The sequence below is a fragment of the Fonsecaea multimorphosa genome, assembly GCF_000836435.1.
Source record: "Fonsecaea multimorphosa CBS 102226 unplaced genomic scaffold supercont1.21, whole genome shotgun sequence".
Taxonomy (NCBI): Eukaryota; Fungi; Ascomycota; class Eurotiomycetes; order Chaetothyriales; family Herpotrichiellaceae; genus Fonsecaea; species Fonsecaea multimorphosa.
Window position 1 is genome coordinate 514,055 of NW_015971655.1, and position 17,250 is coordinate 531,304.

Consider the following 17,250-nt stretch of genomic DNA (forward strand, 5'->3'; position numbering starts at 1 on the left):
AGTAAAAATCTCTCACCCCCGGCACGTCGGGGCTTTCTCTGCGCCCGTGAAAGGGTTACACGTTCTCGATTCTGCAGGTTGACAATTCAGCCGTCTCCCTGATGCACTCGCAGCTCATGCAGACTGCAGCATGAATCTGCATACACCTTGCCTGACTGCACTGACAGAACGAGTTGGGGTCCTTTGGCTTATCGTCAAGGCGATGCTTTGGGACACGCGCAGTCGCCACAACTATCTCCAGACCACCTACGCAGTATGAATACGAGGTAGTGGTTGACCCAGTACGGATCCAGACCCTTCTGATCAAATTCAGATTGTATTCTGCGTGGTTTGACCCTGTTAGACAGAGCCAGCTCGTCTACCGAGTACGTGGTGGCCTAAAGCACCCTGTTTTGGTGGTCCACAGTGCATATGCGTTCCCCTCAAAACATCGAACATGATGTCGGAATGCCGTACTCTCCATCAGCAACGCTCTTGTGCCTTTCTACAGCACTCCAAGACGGAGAAGCAGTAATTGCATGCACATGGAGGGACCTCCGTGTTCCCTCTATGGATATCGCAAACAGAGCACTTTGCGACTGAATGTTGGGCGCGTGCCGTTCCTGGCTGCCAGAGTACGAGGAATGACGGCCAGCAAAAAGTGTGGAGAAGGGTGCAGAAAGTTATGTCAGGGCTCAACATACCATTCCTCAAACTGGTTGGGGATCAAGGCCTGAATAGCGAATGGAATCTGCCGCCGAGAAGAAGCACGGAAACTAGGAGAAAGCCACATTGAGCCAACAAATCCTACCGCTGCTGCCCGCTCTGACTACTAGAGGCACCCTAACAACAGACTTTGGCCCTGCCGTTCTGGCAACGTCACCACAAATCCCTAGGAGCCTGATGCTGCTTGTGTTGATGGTGACAGTTCGAGGCAAACGACAGTAGCTGAGCCCTCAACTGGTGTGGTTGGCTATGGTGCGAACAAGAACGACACGAATCCCCATGGTTTGGCTCCGAACCTTTCACATGCTCCCAGTTCGACCGTGCAAACCTTGAGCATGCGATCGTCGCGATCGTTTGAGATCAGCGGAGGACTACCCATGGGTTAGCGCACACTGCCGGAACTAGCCCCCTTGCCTGTTCGCATCCAGCACTGTCAGGGTTCCTACCAACCACACGTCTCAGGGCTCACTTTTCGTCCATCTTGGACACCCATCATTCTAAACGAGTTGAGGGTGCCTACCGGGACGCAGAACATGGCAAAGTGAACTCGAATCAAAGGCCGTTTAAATCCTTCTCAGCAGACATGTGTCAGGCTCCGACCGTTGCCACCACGCACTGAGGTGGGGATTTGCCTCAAGAAGACGAACTTCTCCTTCGCCGGAAAACTAACCAGCGCCTCCACCGATGGTGGACTTTGTATTCACAAGGTCCACATACAGGTGGATCAGCTTGGTTCCATGTGCTTCAAGCTGGAAAATGCCGTCCCAATCACTGTGATTGCTTCCTCTTTACTAGAAGGAGTCGGATTATACCCTTCCCTGAAATAACAGCGAGGGTGGACACCTCCTGGTAGCCCGGCTACTACTCTTTGGGAGAGATAATTTAGTGCATCAACGCGCAAACAGACCACTTCTATCAGAAGTTGCTCCTCTGCGTCAGTGCAAAATGGAACTGACAAAAAACAGCCGAAGGAGTCTCCGGAGCCAATATGCCTCTACCCTACGAGGTACATCTGATTTACTTGTCTGCGAATCCGGAATACTTCTGTGAACCCGCCAGCTATGGTAATCTGGCACGCACCCAACCCATCTCACACTCCTACAACTAGTCTCGACGGTAGCGCCCAGCAAGTTGCTGGCGGTTGATGAGAGATCCCCCGCATTTCTGGCGATTTCGCTGTACTCTAGTATTCTTTCCGCCACCACCTTGTGTCTGATCCCAACCTCGGACGGACCTTCGGCTCCATCCCCTGTGCGGCACAGTTCGGCATCTTGTTTGGCGAAGCCGTCTCAAGCCAAACTGGCACCCACTGCAGTGGTCATCCACTATTTCACGAGTCATGCCACCTCGAGAGCCTTCAGCAGTGGCCTCTTCTGCCCAATCGAACACGATAAAAAGGGTGGCGAGTAAGAAGAGTAACATCTACATGTTGCCATGATATGGACATTGATAAGTTTTTGCGCACACCAAGGTTTTGCTTCCGCGGACGAATCCCTGCTGGCTATCAGGGTTGCACCCTCCCAAAACATATTGGTAGGAGTTATTGCAAGAGGAAGAGATGGACTGCATGGATTCCTTGGGCTCTCGATCAGCCACAGGGATTCTGCCTGACACGCTCCACAAGCGCCACTGCGGATATGACAGCCGCCTTATGCGCATCATTATGCCTCCCTAAAGCCATCCCCGAACCGCTCACACTTTAAATTTAGTGGCTTTGATCCTTTGTTTCAAGTTGGCAGGCTGTTCGTGTGGTTCCAGCACGTGTCAGCGTCCCTTTTCCAGATTATGGCATTCTTTCTCCGCTGCCACTCCGCTGAGGTTCTCGACTGCCGTTAACATTCTAGACCGTTAACATTCTAGAAGCTGTCCAGCTGCCGTGAGACTGAAGGTCGCCAAACGATGACTGTTGCTGGTAGGTGACCAAGCTGTTGGTGATATGATCGAAGGGAAATCGTCTGGATTGAAGCATACAGTTGTCTCAATTCGCCTTCTGTTTTGGCCTGCCTCATCAGGTCGAAGCCATTACGAAGCCCTGAATTGCATTCAATGTTGACTTCCCCAAGGCCAGCTTTCTCCCATATACTTGCAGCAACCTTCTATGCGACAATGCCTTTCTCCTTGGATGTGACCTAGTGACTGCCAGGTTGCCCTCCGTGCGAAGAAGACGCAGCAGAACGAATTGGAGATATCTATCAATTCGCAAAGTTCATCTGCTGTCCTACGATTTTGTGACTGAAGTTCACGAGATTCCCCCAGCTTACATGCCGTCCGATCACCATCTCAAGCTTGTTACCCTCGCATCTATTGCACCACTATATCACATAGCGATGCCTTTCCTGATTTGGGGAGTTCGATGTGGAGATGGTATACTAGTCTAATCTGGGCAATATCTTGTCTTCTGAGAATGGCAGGCATTTGCTCCTCGGCCTCTGTGGTTGGACGCAATTGGCCGACGTGACCACCTCCCGGTGACCGACAGCAATATGAGGGTCGCTTTGGGGGCAGCGGCAGTCGACTGTTTCCAGACGAGCCAGGGGACTCCGTTCATCTTCGGGAGTTCACCCATGGACAAGTTTCTCGACCAAGCCAGATGTCAATAGTGCAGGCTGCGGTGTGGCTTATTCCATGCTGTAAGCGGTGCCAATGGCACGCTCAGGGCATATTCCAAACACGACAATGGCCGAACCACAACTGCACCCATCTTTTCGCTTTCAAGCCAGATGAATCCAATGCCGCTGGAGGCCAAGGAAATCGGGCTCGGAAATGCCCCCCTCATACTAAATAGCAGGAGGTGTGTCCTTTTTTGGGCGCGTTGTGGCCTCTGGGGAGCCGGACCGTGTTGCTTGACTGAGCCTCGCGATTGCTCGTACTGGGCTCCTGACAAATTCCACCCGGCGTACGGACCCGGTCTGGTTAGAGGCGCTGTTGTTTTCCCTGCTGGAGAGGTCTGTAGCCTGTTCGTGTCTCGATCTGGTGCAGTGGCATTACAAAGACATTCAGGCAGCATTCCCAATTGGGGTATTGCTCAGGGCTATATAATAGACCCACTCATCTGGCCGTGATAGAGACACTCTTTTGTCGCGAGTCTACAAAACCTCGCTCAGAGGAAAACTCCTACCAGCGGCGGAGAGAATGCGCCGTCCTTCAGACTTGTCAATTGTATCACAACTGCAGGCCTTGACCGGAGATTCCTTGGTTGAGAGCTGCTCAGTTTTCGGTCAACCTGTACTCTCGCCTGCAGCATCTGCGCCTTGCAGAATCGTTGGGCTCAAACCTCGAATGCGGGCGACGTCATCGTGATCTCGAGGTATTCGAGGCCCGACCTTGCGACTGCGCCGATGAAGGACCTAGTCACCACGTCCAAGACGGATGAGCTGCGTGCGCAGCCTCACGGACCACAAAAGTCCTTGTACGGAGTGAGCCCTGGCGGGCAAACTGAAATCATCAAGACCCCTTGGAACCGCCGACCCGAAAATTGACCACCGCAGCCAAGCTATCCAGCCCTTTCAGTACTGTTCCTCTGCGCGACAATCGACCGAAAAAACACCCAACGAGGTCATTTGAGATTGGCATTTCGCGGGGTCTACAGACTACAGTCAATCCAGTAAAGAGCAGGAACTGTTCGCGAAAACGGCAGCCGACTAGAGGGTTGGGTTGGCAGCCGACAACCCCAGTCTCTTGCCATGCTTTTTCCGTGCTGTTAACCCGGGGAATTGGTCATCCGCTGCTACGGACGCAGTGTGCAATTACAAAGACCAACGACCGACGGCGTAGCTTCGGCACATTCAAATGGCTCGAGGATCGGGTTAGTCAACACGGCCCCTCTCTTCTCTTTCGTTGTCGCTTCTCTACGCTTCCTCCTCTCTGGCTTAGCTAATTCTGATTGATTACAGAATGAACATTGGGCTAAGGGCACCACTATCCCTTCTCAGGAAAGCGGACTACCGGGTTGATTGAAGAGAATGACGAGGGTCTGACTTAAGCCATTGCGGCGCAGACATGGCACACCATCTACCATCCACTACCATCCACTACCATCCACTACCATCCACTACCATCCATAACTTCCTCCTGGCGCTCGTATCCGCCCGATCCCCTCGGCGGCGTAACACGAACGAAAACACCACGGTTCGAGCCGAGCGTGGATTTGGATTCCCATGGGACTGCGAGCACCCTAGGTGTGTCGGCGCATTTTCCGTGGGAAAAGGTGCTTATGTCATTTGCTCGAGATATCCTGGCACCATGCCTGGCACCCACTGGAAACATGATACGACTTACTCCATCAAGAACGACGCTTGTCTTTCCGGGCCTTAGGCGCGGTGCGCGGGCATCAGCTGGTGCTTCTTCCGAGAAAAAAAGAGGCCGTCCATGGACCATCAAACTCAAGATCGCATTCAAGCTTCTCCTGAAACCCCGGCCAGCCTCCAATAGAATTGCAAAGCTGCCCTGCAATTATGGGTTAGTCCTAACAGCATTGCTCCAGGATTGGCCGCCTCGTGTCTGGACCTGAGGCCTTTTGAAGATCTGCGATAGCTTCCATCGCAATCCAAATGCTCAGCTAAGTATTTGGAAATCGTTATAGAACGGCCTACTGCCTTCTCGCCCGTCTTCATCATGGACCCTCTCCTTCAAAACAGCCGGGTTGACGCTCTGCCGGAAAGATGGCTACTACTCTCGTGTATCAGCATTCCCTGGTGGACGACATCGCCCGTCAGCTATATCAAAGATCCATGTCTAAGGACAAGCGTTCACCCGATCAGCCAGCCCCCTTCAAGGGCGAATTCTCCTTCGTCAACAAGGACGCCGGCAACATTGACTCCAAAGACCACAATGCCGCCGTATCCTGGCATGTGATGAACCGCTATGAGCGTTGGAAGAAGCAAGAGCAAGCGAAAAAGCTACGAGCGTCTGCCAATGTTCCCGTGGGGCCACTTTCCCCTCCTTCTCAACAGCCACAACAGCCAAAACCCTCTTTCGCGCCGCAGCAGCCGCCAGCGCAGCAGCCGGTGCCATCGCTGCCGCAAACACAGTCTGTACGTCCAGTTTCATCTGAGCATCCTAACAAGAGGGCGCGGTTAACACGCGCCGCACAGTCGAGAGCCATTCCCCCGACGACTCCGTTTGAATTTGACCCATGGACGGCCGAGCAACCCCTTCAGCTTGGCTATCCTGGTATCAGCTCCGGTCAAGCGTCCAGTAGCGGACTGCCAACGTCAACTACATCAACGCCATCGACGCGTTCGAGCATGGTTGAGGATGATCCTACGTCCATATTGGCTTCGCTCAACAGGCCACTAGACCCCGGTACAAGCCCATTCGAGGCGACTTCCTTATCAATGACTCCGCTGGTGAACAACCTAATTGCATTCGCCTATGAAGTGTTCATTCCCCAAAGCTGGCCCAGAGAATCGGACAAGGACGAGGGCTCATACGAGATCGCCAGGAGTTGGGACGATGCAGCTCTGATCAACCAGGACGTCTGTCACGCCAATGCATATCTAAGCCTTCTCGCTGCTGCCATGGCCGTCCTGACTGAGGACGAGAGTCTTGCATACCAATCCCGATACTTTCAGGATCAGGCGATGACAGAGCTGAGGCAGCGAGTGGCTCGCCCTGGAACGCAAGACCTGGTAACCCTCAAAGCCATACTGAAGCTCTTTTCGTCCGAAACACTTGTTGACAACACCTCGGTCGCGCGCATGCACCTCAAGATGCTGCGAAACCTCGTCAACGCGGCGGGCGGGGTCATCCTGATGGATGCCTGGTTCCGTGAGGATCTCCTCTCCTGCGATTGCTACTTTGCTCTCAAGTACGAAACTCGCCCGCTTTTTCCTGCTTCGGAGTGGACACCTGGGCCCTTAAGTCAGCCTTGGAAGGCCCGCTTGCTGTCCGCAGGGGTTTTCGGAGACCACGCCGCCACCATCGATCCGCTGGTCGAGCATGCTCTTATGAAAGCGGTCATTACCGACTTGCGGGAACTTTTCAAAGCGCATGACTACACCCAGATTCACGATGTCCCGAGCGATGATCAGCTGCTGAGATGGAAGCAACTGCGCAAGTTCGACTGTATCTCGCGTCTGGCAGATCATTACGTGAATGTAGCCATCTATCCTCACCTGTTCCAGCGGCCGCTGACACAGGCTTACACTTGCGTTGCGACGGCGTTGATGACGGCCATGTTCCTGGGATCACCGGAGCCGGTGCGATTTGGGCTCAAGCTCCTGACCGATCTACGGACGAAGCTGACGGAGAGCGTCTCAGAGGATGACGCTGCGCAATTCCGGCGGCTGCGATTGTGGGCCCTGTATGTAGGATCATTAGCGGAGCAAGTGCATCCCGTGAGCACTGCAGACGAGCGCTGGTTCCGCGAACAGTATCAAAGTCAATCCAGCGACATGGGATTGTTGGGTTGGGAGGACACGAAGAAAGTGATGAGACAATTTTTGTACTCGGAAAAACTTCATCAAGAGATCGAATCTGGAAGAGCGCATCGGGTGGCTGATGCCAGGCAGGGACTCTACACTGCGTCAGGCACCAGCTGGCGAGAGCCCTGGTCGGATACGAATCTGGGCGTTCTGGATGTCGAGGAGGATGCTGGCGGGTCGGTGTCTGCAGGCAAACGGCGGGCAGACGATGATTAATCCGGGGCCCTCTGGCTTTCCTGAAAAGTTCTGTGGTTGAGAACGAGGTCTGGAAGCCATGGCGCAAATGCATTAGCTTCGGTGCTATTTGTGCATTTGCAGCCACAACGGGGAATCGACTTCGGACATGGTTGGCCGGCACTATTTGCCAAATCGGTTCTAGAGACTTGGAGGAGCGCAGGAGACGAGGGTGAGCACTTACTTTGTAGGGGAATCGGCGCCAAGCCATTTGTGCCAGTTGTCCATGCAGGTCGGAGGAATTTGAAGACGGAGGAGGAAGAGGAACAGAAGGGGAAGAGGAGGAGAGGGAGAGGGAGAGGGAGAGAGAGCAAAGAGTGTGTTTGGCCCCAAAGTACGACTTGATACCTTGCGAGCTTGATACCCTACCACGTGCCTACTACCTACCCACCTAGGTAGGTAGATATGCAGTGATGCAGCATTGACATTCCGTTTATGGCCCTGGCTGACTAAGGAAAAGGAGAAAGAAGAGGTCACGTGTGGTTGTTGCTTGCTGTCCCCCGAACCCCCGAACCTCCGAGCCTCCGACGATGTTCCGATTGTCCGCTTGACCTTCCGTCCGCAGGCAGGCTCGGCTGATGCTAATGCTCCGCAACGATGCACTTTTCGATCTTCACTGATTCTCCCTCTTATGGGACCCGCTGCTCTCGACTTGGCTTGCTTGTTCAATGCGGCCAGCTCCATGGCTGCTTCTGACCTCGTCGACCAGGGCGGCCTTTGGCCCACCTACGAAACCTACGAAAGCTTCACAGGCTAACCTGCTGACCGCAATCCGTCGTCGCTGGGTTTACAGCGGCACCGACAACCCAAATCGAGTATGGGGCCCTCAAGAGCTGTCCCGTATCGCGCAGGAGACGGGCCCCTTCATCTTCCATCTGACCTCGGAAAACCCGTTTCTCAATCTCTCGATCGAGCACTTCCTGCTCACCAAGTCTCATCCTGACTCACACATCCTCCTGTTCTACACCCACAGACCCTGTGTGGTCGTCGGCCGCAATCAGAATCCATGGCTCGAAGCGGATCTCAAGAGGCTGCAAGAGGGTCTGCCTGTTGAAGAGCAGGCAGTGGGAAAAAGAGGCGGCGAGAGCTACACGTCGAGGACAGCCTCGCTGAAGTCTCCACACAACCAGAACAATGTGCCGCCGGAGATCGTGCCCATCGACCTCGTCCGTCGCCGCAGCGGAGGCGGCACTGTGTTTCATGACTCGGGAAACCTGAACTACTCCGTTATCGTCCCGAACACCAAGACGTTCAAGAGGAGCACTCATGCTGAAATGGTGGTGCGGGGCCTTGAAAGCCTTGCGAGTGCTAGATCTGCATCTACATCCTCGTCGTCAGGTGTACCTCGCGGGAGATACAGCTTTGGCTCCGTCCGGGTCAACGAGCGCAACGACATTGTCATGCAACAGCCAGGCGCAGCCGAGTGGTTGAAGGTCAGCGGCAGTGCGTACAAATTGACCAGGGGCCGAGCCTTACATCACGGTACATTGCTTTACTCCAGCCCGTACGTGAACAAAATCTCCGAGTTGCTGAGAAGTCCCGGTCGGGGCCTCATCAGTGCCAAGGGGGTGGAGAGCGTGCGCAGCAAAGTTGGGAACCTCGCATGGACGCCCAACCCGCACGAGAGGGAGGTGGTCAGGGCAGAGATCACAGAAGCGATCACAAGGGAGTTCTGGAAGATGTACGGAGGTGGCGAGGCCCGCAAGCCCGGGACAGACGAGATCACCCTCGCAGCCGGTGCGAATGAGTTCAATTCCGCAATAGCATCCGGCGTGCAAGAGCTTACCTCGCCGAGCTGGATTTTCGAACAGACGCCCCGGTTCGAGTTTGCAAGCGGCATGCTCGAGAACCACGAGATCATACTCTCCGCGAACCGTGGCGTCTTAAAATCGTTGACAGTGCAAAGCCCAGTTGCAGTTCCCGACTCGGAGCGGAGTGAGGGTGGAAACAACGAGGTGGTCTGGACGACGAGGCGAATACATTTTGGAAAACAGGAAAGATCATCTGCAGGTACGGAGATGGAAGAAGGACCTCGAGTAGAGTCGGAAGAGAAAGACGGGGAGCTGCTGGTGCTCGATGAGGAAGTCAAGTTGCACGATGTGAAGAATTGGAGGGAGTTGCTCACCACTGATGCTGGCAAGAGTGCAAACGGTGTCGAGACCTCTACGATAACGAACAAGGGGAAGACGCAGGCGACCGTGCCGGACGCTTTGATCCAGAGACTCGAAGCGATATTTCCCAGCTATAAATAAAATCGGGCTGTTGAGATTGAATCAAATCGATCAAAGAGCAGGCAAGGAAGGAAGGAAGCAGGCCATATGAATATCGTTCATGTCTCAGATCACAAATCCAGGATCCTACTCAAGTTTCCTTTTGATTTTTCCGATGTTTTATTTTCATATCTTTCCCTTATTTTCCCCCTCTGAGTCTCTCTTCTCGTGGCATCCGCAGCTGGCTGGCTTCTTGAACCAGCGTGCGGTTTCTGTACCTAGGTAGGTAATTGAATGAATGGCCTTTTTTGATTCCATTTCGCAATAAAGCTACAACTCTGTAGATTTTTTTCTCGCTTACTATACACGAAAAAAAAAGAACACAAAACCATCATCATCTATCTGGCTGAAAACCTGATCCCCATCATAACAGTATCATGATATACCATCGACTTTGCGGTCCCGAAATACCCCCCGCCTGCGCTTTTCAAGAATTGGTACGATGAGATTTCCCGTCGGTAAAGGACCAGGTGCATAACATACCATGCGATGGGCTGAGCATCAATCAGTTCCAGGGATGCGACACTTTTTGAGTGTTGGATTTCTTTATTAACGCCCTTCAAAGCGTTTCGATTTTTTGGCATCGTGGACATCGCGGGGCCGCAGAAGGGTTCGGATTCACTCAATGGCCGGCCCGCTTTTTATCAATCCCCGACGCGTGCCTTCTTTTCCGTCCCAGGATCTGGCGGCGGCCCAAACCCTTAGCGTCAGCCCAGCAAGTGACCCTTTCGAACAAGAAACAGTGCCGCAGTTAATGAGTCGATTTCGGGTCTTGCTGAGTGTAGAGCGATGAGAGGATGGGCCCAAGAAAGCCTCGGCCTCGGCAGGCACAAGGGAAGCGTTTGTTGGGGAGCCTTAGCTGAGCTAGGAAGACTCGGCGTAACTCTCTCGTCAGATATATTGTAACAATTCGGCCGCATCGAATGATGACCATCAGGATGGGACCATGTTGCTGAGAGAGTGGGTCGAATCTGACTTGGGCGACAAGGTGGGAAGCACAACCCCAACGGGAAATCACAGTGCCCGTGCCCTTCAGGCTGGCGTTCTTCGAAAGACAACATTGATAGATGTTGGACTTTCGAATCACTTCCCTTTTCGGTAGTCTCGTCTCGCTCCCTGCTGCGAGGCTCTCCATTAGGTCGTGTTGAGGTAAAATTGGATGGCATTCCTAAGCCATACCAAAGACCAAATCATGCCCTCCACTTCCCACGGCACTGGGATCAAACAAATCCCATCCTGCCACGAATCCCTCCGCACTCGCCGACCTGGTGTCGCTCACGCTAAATTCCTCCCAGTTCAACGTGCCGACATCAAAACTCGGTAACCCGTCGCCCTCAAAGCCCGAACGACTACCGAAGCGGAGTTTGTCCAACTGGGCGGGCCCAGGGTAGAGGAGACGCGTGAGTTCTGCATCTTGCGCCGGACCAAAGGAGGATAGCGAAGGCGGACGATTCGAAAACACGGATTCCAATAGCGGCCCTAAAAGGCGTTCATAAACCCCCGCGTAGTTCGACACCTCGTTCCATCCCTGGGCGGCCAAAGCGAGGAAGTTCGCGGTGAAGACCTTTGTCATTTCGAAGATTTGCTGCGCATTGAACCGTGAGGAGATGGCGTCAAAGCCGTGGCGAAGGCAGAAGAGAACGACCATACTGTTTTCAAGCACGTGATGGGCAATCAGCCATGAGCGTCGATAGAAGCCTGTCAGGATGTGGTCACGCAGGCATTTGGCGCTGGAGCAAGCAGCTTCGAACGCCACCATTAGACTCCTGGGCCCGGGCAAAGGCACTCGGGGCGACGGGCGGTGCAGATTGGTCAAGCCATGTGCAAGCGTGAATTCTGTCAGCTCGTGGCCGTCGTTGTAGTCTTCGTACCACGCCTGGAGACGTCTCTCCATCGAGGCAAGCCAGTCTTCCCATGACTGACCTGGATCGAGCGGCTTCCCCTGGAAATGCACTTCAGTCATCGCGCTCTGCAGGCGACGGAAGTGGACCCATCGTAACATGTGGATTTTGGTTTCAGCCCCTGTTGGGTCGATACCTGTGGGGTGGATATGCCTGTCATCGAGGATGGTAGGGAAATGAGCGTCGATGGTTTGGTCCGGAATTGAGAGGGGTCGCTGTAGTGCCGAACAGATGGCACGATCGAAATTATAGGCTGACCAGAAGAGGCGGCGTCGAAGATCGAGAGTCAGCGGGTCGAAGTTTAGAGCTTCTGGTGCTTCGCGGTGAAGGCCGAGTTCTAAGCATGCGCGCATGGCAGCCCCAGTCAACATCCAGACGTTGGCAAGGCGCGGGTTGATAGACGCGTACTGAAGGACCATGAGCGTGACTTGGATGCCGGCGAGGTCGGAGGGAATTTTGGCCTTGTCGGACAGATGTTGAATACCTTCCTCGAATAGAGATCCAGAGAAGACCATGTGCTTGGCCTCGTGGCCTGTTCGCGCACTGCCCAATGTAGCCGAGATAGAGAGCATGAGGTATATGATGAGAAAATCAAAGGACGGCGGAACGGCACGATGTTTGTCGGGCATATCTTGCAGAGTCTTGATAACTCGCTCGAGCTGCTGCCATAGTGAGGGAGCATGTAAAACAGGGTAAATAGGATAGACCCTGGTCATGTATTTCTTGATGAGACTACGCAGAATGGGAGTCGGGATCGATTTCAACATGGTACAACTGACTTCATGGCTAGCCCGTGAGATGGATTTTCTGCGCGCTTCTCTGGGGGATCCTGATGCTATAGCGGTCGATGGCGTCAGGCTCATGCGGACTCTCGAGATGAGGTCGGTGATTCCTGGACCTGTGGGGAGGATGGCAAAAATCATGGCCTGCAACTCTCCACAACTCATGACTTCGTCTCGAATCGTGTCTCTTGGCGCGGCTGGAGGTGAGATGATATCGACATTGAGCGTCAATTTGGGCGTGTCCTCTGGCTTGGTGATGGGGAGATCAATGATGGGTAATGCGGGATCCTCAATGGGGATGCCGTCGTTGGTAGGCATTCCTGCCAGAATGTCCGAGGCATTGAGTTCTTCCAGGTGGCCAGTGCGAGCGAGCTCGCCTTCGACCTTTGCAATTTCGGATTCAAGATGCTGAACGATGCTCCTGGGGATGGTGGGATCTTGGTCCTTGGAACTGAAGCCAGTACAGTCTGACTTTGCGGCGATGCATTGACCGCAAGGGATGGCTCGATCACATTTGATTTTCCTCCTGCGACAGCGGGCGCAAGAGAGGACAGACCGACGACATTCGGTCATTGTGTGACTCTGGATTGGGTGGCTGTTCAGGGCATTGACAGGGCAGATGCTATGCAAGGGCGAAGGGAAGGTGTTGGCCCTCGCATCAACCCCATCGGGTATATACCGTAGATAATTCAATAGCCGATGAATGTAGTGATGTGGCGGTGATGGTGGTATTGTTGATGGTAGGATGACGATGCTGATGGGGGAGGAGGAGGAGAGTTGAGATGAGATGATGGCTTGGGCTGGATGGACTTGACTCAACGGCCGAATCACGGGAGGCGAAGTCGTATGCAGGTAGATAGGTGAGATAGGTAATAGCTTATAGATCCCTACCTAGGTAGGTATCTAGGCACTTGCCAGGTGGATGGTGGAGGTGCAAGGGCGCAGGGCGCGGGACCCTGCCACCCTGGAAGTGATTTTCCCTTGGCTTCCCTTATCGCAACCTTGACCAGCTGGTGGGTGACTGACTCAACTGGCCTCTGGGGGGGCCTCCGAACACGCAGTTGATGATGAGAATTCAACCACTGACACCCCTCCAATTGCCCACTTTCCTCTTTCTCTTTTCCCAATTCTTCCCCTCTACCGAGTAACTCGCCGCTTCACTAGCCTGTCTCCTCCCCATTGATGCTCTCCATTGATGCCCCCGGTCTGCATCCCGGCAACTGGACGGTCGACGGCGAATAGTCATCGTACCAGGCGAGCAGGCACCTTGAAAATTGCCTCTTCTTCTCGACTCCTCCCACCTCGGCTAATGCGCTTCCTCCTCCTCCCGTCACCTCTCCCTCCCTTGAGATGGCTACAAGAGATGGACGTTGATTAAAGGTTGAAACAAGTCTAGAAACCCAAATTCGGGTCTGTGCTGCAAGGCTGTGTTACCAAAGCGCACATGTCCTTGGTTGTATACTGCTTGAATACCCGCCACAACGGACTTGGTCGGTCACAATAACACAGCATGGACATAGGCCACGCGACCATCTCCGAAGCAGATCTGACACGTCTATTGCCCACCTGTCAAAGATGCCGTCGTCTGAGAAGAAAGTGCGACACAAATCTGCCTGCCTGTCGTCTGTGTCAAAAGGGCAAAGCTGAGTGCACCTTTTTTGATCATGCCTTGCAACAGACTCTACCGCGAAGGTCAGTGCGACTCTTCCCCCAACCCCCCTGCGTCACAGAAAAAGGAGCCTGACTCTGCTCCGAAAGCTACGTCCATTCACTCTTGACCCGACTGGGCCGCCTGCGTGCCGTTCAAGCATCTGTCAATGGGACAAATGAGCCGCTCAGTGCCTTCAAAATCCCTCACCATGAACGGAACACGTCGACGACATCCGCCAATCTCGACCCTCCTCTCAACGATTGGGGCACTTACACCAGCGACCTTTCATTCGACAAGCATTTCATCATAGAACATGCCAATCCCACATGTTGGCAGTTCCTGGGCAGCAGCTCGCCTTATGCCTTGGTGGTGGAAGTCCTCGTGCATGCTCAGTCCAAGCTGGGTTCCATGGTCCATCACCCAGACTATGCTGGGCCTGAGTTCTGGCTCAATGCCCAGAGCACAGAGGTCGCCGAGCCGTTACAGCCCAGGGCTACACCGTCGCGGGCTGAGATTGTGATGCTCACCAACTTGTACATGTCGACCACCAATACCCTGATGACCTTCTTCGACCCCGAGGACATGACTTACGAGATCGATACCTATTTGCGCCACCATGGGTCAAATGTCAAGTATCTCACTGGCAAGGAAGCACATCAGTTTTTCCGGGTTGCCATGATCTGTGCCATCGCCTCGGCGAATAAGGCGAGGCATCACTCCGTGTACGACACCGAATCCATGGCCTACTACTCCGAAGGTCTGCAGTGTGTTGAAGAGGTGACTTCAGATGTGTCTCCAGATGCACTTCAAGCCCTTTTGCTCCTTATTCTGTTTACTTTGTTTCAGCCACGGAAAGGCGACATCTGGAAGCTGTTGGATTTCGCCTGTCGTTTGAGCGTGGAGCTCAACTATCATACCGAGACCAACGACGAATACGAAGACGAAAAAAGCCGCAAGAAGCGTCGCGGCATATTCTGGGGACTGTATTGCATCGAGCGGACGATGGGCCAGCATCTTGGTCGGCCTTCGGATCTGACAGAAGAAATCATCACCGCTGAATATCCTGCCTCGTTGAATGAAGCCGCGATGGCCGATCCAGACACGCTGCAGATTATTCTTACTTCACACTACTACCGACTGACATATCTCCGCTCCGAAGTCTTCCGCGAATTGTACCTCCCGGCGATTGCACCAACATTACCCCGGATGTGGTATGAGCAAACCGTCGAATCCATGTTGGCGTGGCGGCGAGAAATACAATTCATCGAGGCCACGCCTGGCATGGGCAGCATGACATGCGAGTCGGGCTTTGATACTTCCATCTGCTTCCTATTCCAGCCTCTGTTATTACGAGCACTGGCGGCCACCAAAGATTCTATTTTAGGGCCAGAGATTACTGAAGTCATACCGCGCGAGAGCTACCACTCTGCCGTCAAGGTCGTTGAATTCTACAACAAGCTCTTCCGCAGCGCCGAGGGCACTCCTTGGGGGATGTATCCTATCACCATGATTTCGGCGCACTATATCCACCAAGCGACTATAATTATCATGGCACACTGTCTGTTGGCGATCGACGGACGATTACCGGTCGTGAGCTTTTCGAGAGAGCTCAGTGGCGATGCAGAAGGCCCAGTGGACTTCAGTGGAATCCATGAGATCTCTGGGACGTGCTTGATCTTGTTAAACACCCTATCCAAAAAGTGGGCCGGCATGGTGGGCATTTTGGATATCTACAAGAGTCTGCAAGCAAAGGTGTTGCCTATCATGATGCGGAGTGGGCTGGGTTGAGGATTGCGCAATTATCAGCACTTTGAATCTTTAGGCCCCAACGCCTTGTACGGCAACCACACTTTGAAAGAACGGGGAATATGGGTAATCGTTGTGCCTATCACCAAAGACAAGCTTTTATAGCCGGTGGCTGGACTGCAAATGCCGTTGGGCTGGTGTTGATGCAACCATTGGCGCATATGTCCGCATTAGGCAAGAGAGTTCACGACACCGGTGGTTCATCCATCTATTTGCCCGACAACAATGTCAATCCACTGGCACATTGCGGCAAAGCAATCGGGAAGGTTGCAGGATGCGGAAGTATGGGTCTCTATGGAGCACCGTTCCAGTTACAGGCTCAGGTTGTCTCTTTGGCTTCGATGCCGTTTGAGGCACGTATCTATGAGCCTCACTGTTCACCCTCATGGATACGACCAGCATGAACAACATTCTACTTCAAATAAGGCTTCATCACGCGTCGCTACGTTGTCTTGATTTCCTGCTTGACCACTGGGAGGGACCGCCAAACAAAGAACACCAGAACCCATGACTGAGACAAACAGGAGGGCCTCAGCCATATTTTGCCAACCACAACGACATGTATCAGATCAAACAATCAATGTGGTCGACCAACAAACAAACCTCCTGCCGGCATTCCAGGAGAGAGTCACAAATCTCTTCAGCTTTGAATCCTGACTCCCAGAGGCCCTCGTTGCCACCCATCAGCAAGTGAATCACGAGCGGATCCCACAAAAAGGCGCTGAGGGCCTGTACCGGTGGTCACTTAAAGGAGCCAGCTTCTCGCATCTCCTCGTCCATGGTTCCCGGACAGCACTGAATCCACATTGCCACACACCACTTAACAAGTCAATCGCGAGCCAGACTCACTGAAAGGCGCGGAGGGACCTAAAGGCACTGAGGACCCGTAATTGAAGATCCCTTAAATAGGCCAGCTTCCCACATCTCCGCGTCCGTTTCCCCCAGACAGAACTGCAATCAGTATCAAGGGACAATTCACGACAGCTCATCAAGCAACGACTCACGACAGCTCATCAAGCAACGACTCACAACAGCTCATCAAGCAACGACTCACAACAGCTCATCAAGCAACGATTCACAACAGCTCCTCAAGCAACGACTCACAACAGCTCTTCAAGCAACAGCTCACAGCAGCTCATCAAGCAACAACTCACGTCAACTCGACCCTTTGAAGCACGACAAGGAATCCATATGGCGATCAGAAAGAATTCAAAGTCGAAGATGGGTGCCGATAAAAGCCCAAGAAAATCGTGTCTCTTACTGCCCGAATTGGTGGCTCTGTCACCAGGTCAACTAAAATTCCGCTTAGGCGGGAGCAACACCAAACTCAACAGATCGCTGGTCACCCTCAGGCTCATCCTGCCATCTGCTTCCTCCCAAACCCGCACAGCAACAAAGCCAACTCCTCAACAGATGGCATTGATGAGCAACAGACAACGCCTTGAACAACGCCTTGAACAACGCCTTGAACAACGC

At 53.4% G+C, this 17,250-nt stretch overlaps 4 protein-coding genes across 4 annotated transcripts; 3 read left to right on the forward strand and 1 right to left on the reverse strand.

The window, feature by feature from the left end:
- Nucleotides 1-5,366: 5,366 nt before the first annotated feature.
- Nucleotides 5,367-7,346, forward strand: Z520_08995 (uncharacterized protein; the record flags this gene model as incomplete). Its single annotated transcript, XM_016779491.1, has 1 exon — nt 5,367-7,346. The coding sequence occupies one exon, from the start codon at nt 5,367-5,369 to the stop codon at nt 7,344-7,346; it is 1,980 nt and encodes a 659-aa protein (XP_016629601.1).
- A 686-nt stretch (nt 7,347-8,032) lies between these two features.
- On the forward strand, nt 8,033-9,616 carry Z520_08996 (uncharacterized protein; the record flags this gene model as incomplete). The annotated part of the gene is made up of 1 exon (XM_016779492.1): nt 8,033-9,616. The coding sequence occupies one exon, from the start codon at nt 8,033-8,035 to the stop codon at nt 9,614-9,616; it is 1,584 nt and encodes a 527-aa protein (XP_016629602.1).
- Nucleotides 9,617-10,802: 1,186 nt separating this feature from the next.
- On the reverse strand, nt 10,803-12,890 carry Z520_08997 (uncharacterized protein; the record flags this gene model as incomplete). The annotated part of the gene is made up of 1 exon (XM_016779493.1): nt 10,803-12,890. One exon carries the CDS (start codon nt 12,888-12,890, stop codon nt 10,803-10,805), a length of 2,088 nt encoding a protein of 695 aa, XP_016629603.1.
- A 937-nt stretch (nt 12,891-13,827) lies between these two features.
- On the forward strand, nt 13,828-15,756 carry Z520_08998 (uncharacterized protein; the record flags this gene model as incomplete). The annotated part of the gene is made up of 2 exons (XM_016779494.1): nt 13,828-14,009; nt 14,076-15,756. 2 exons carry the CDS (start codon nt 13,828-13,830, stop codon nt 15,754-15,756), a joined length of 1,863 nt encoding a protein of 620 aa, XP_016629604.1.
- Between the last annotated feature and the right edge of the window lie 1,494 nt (nt 15,757-17,250).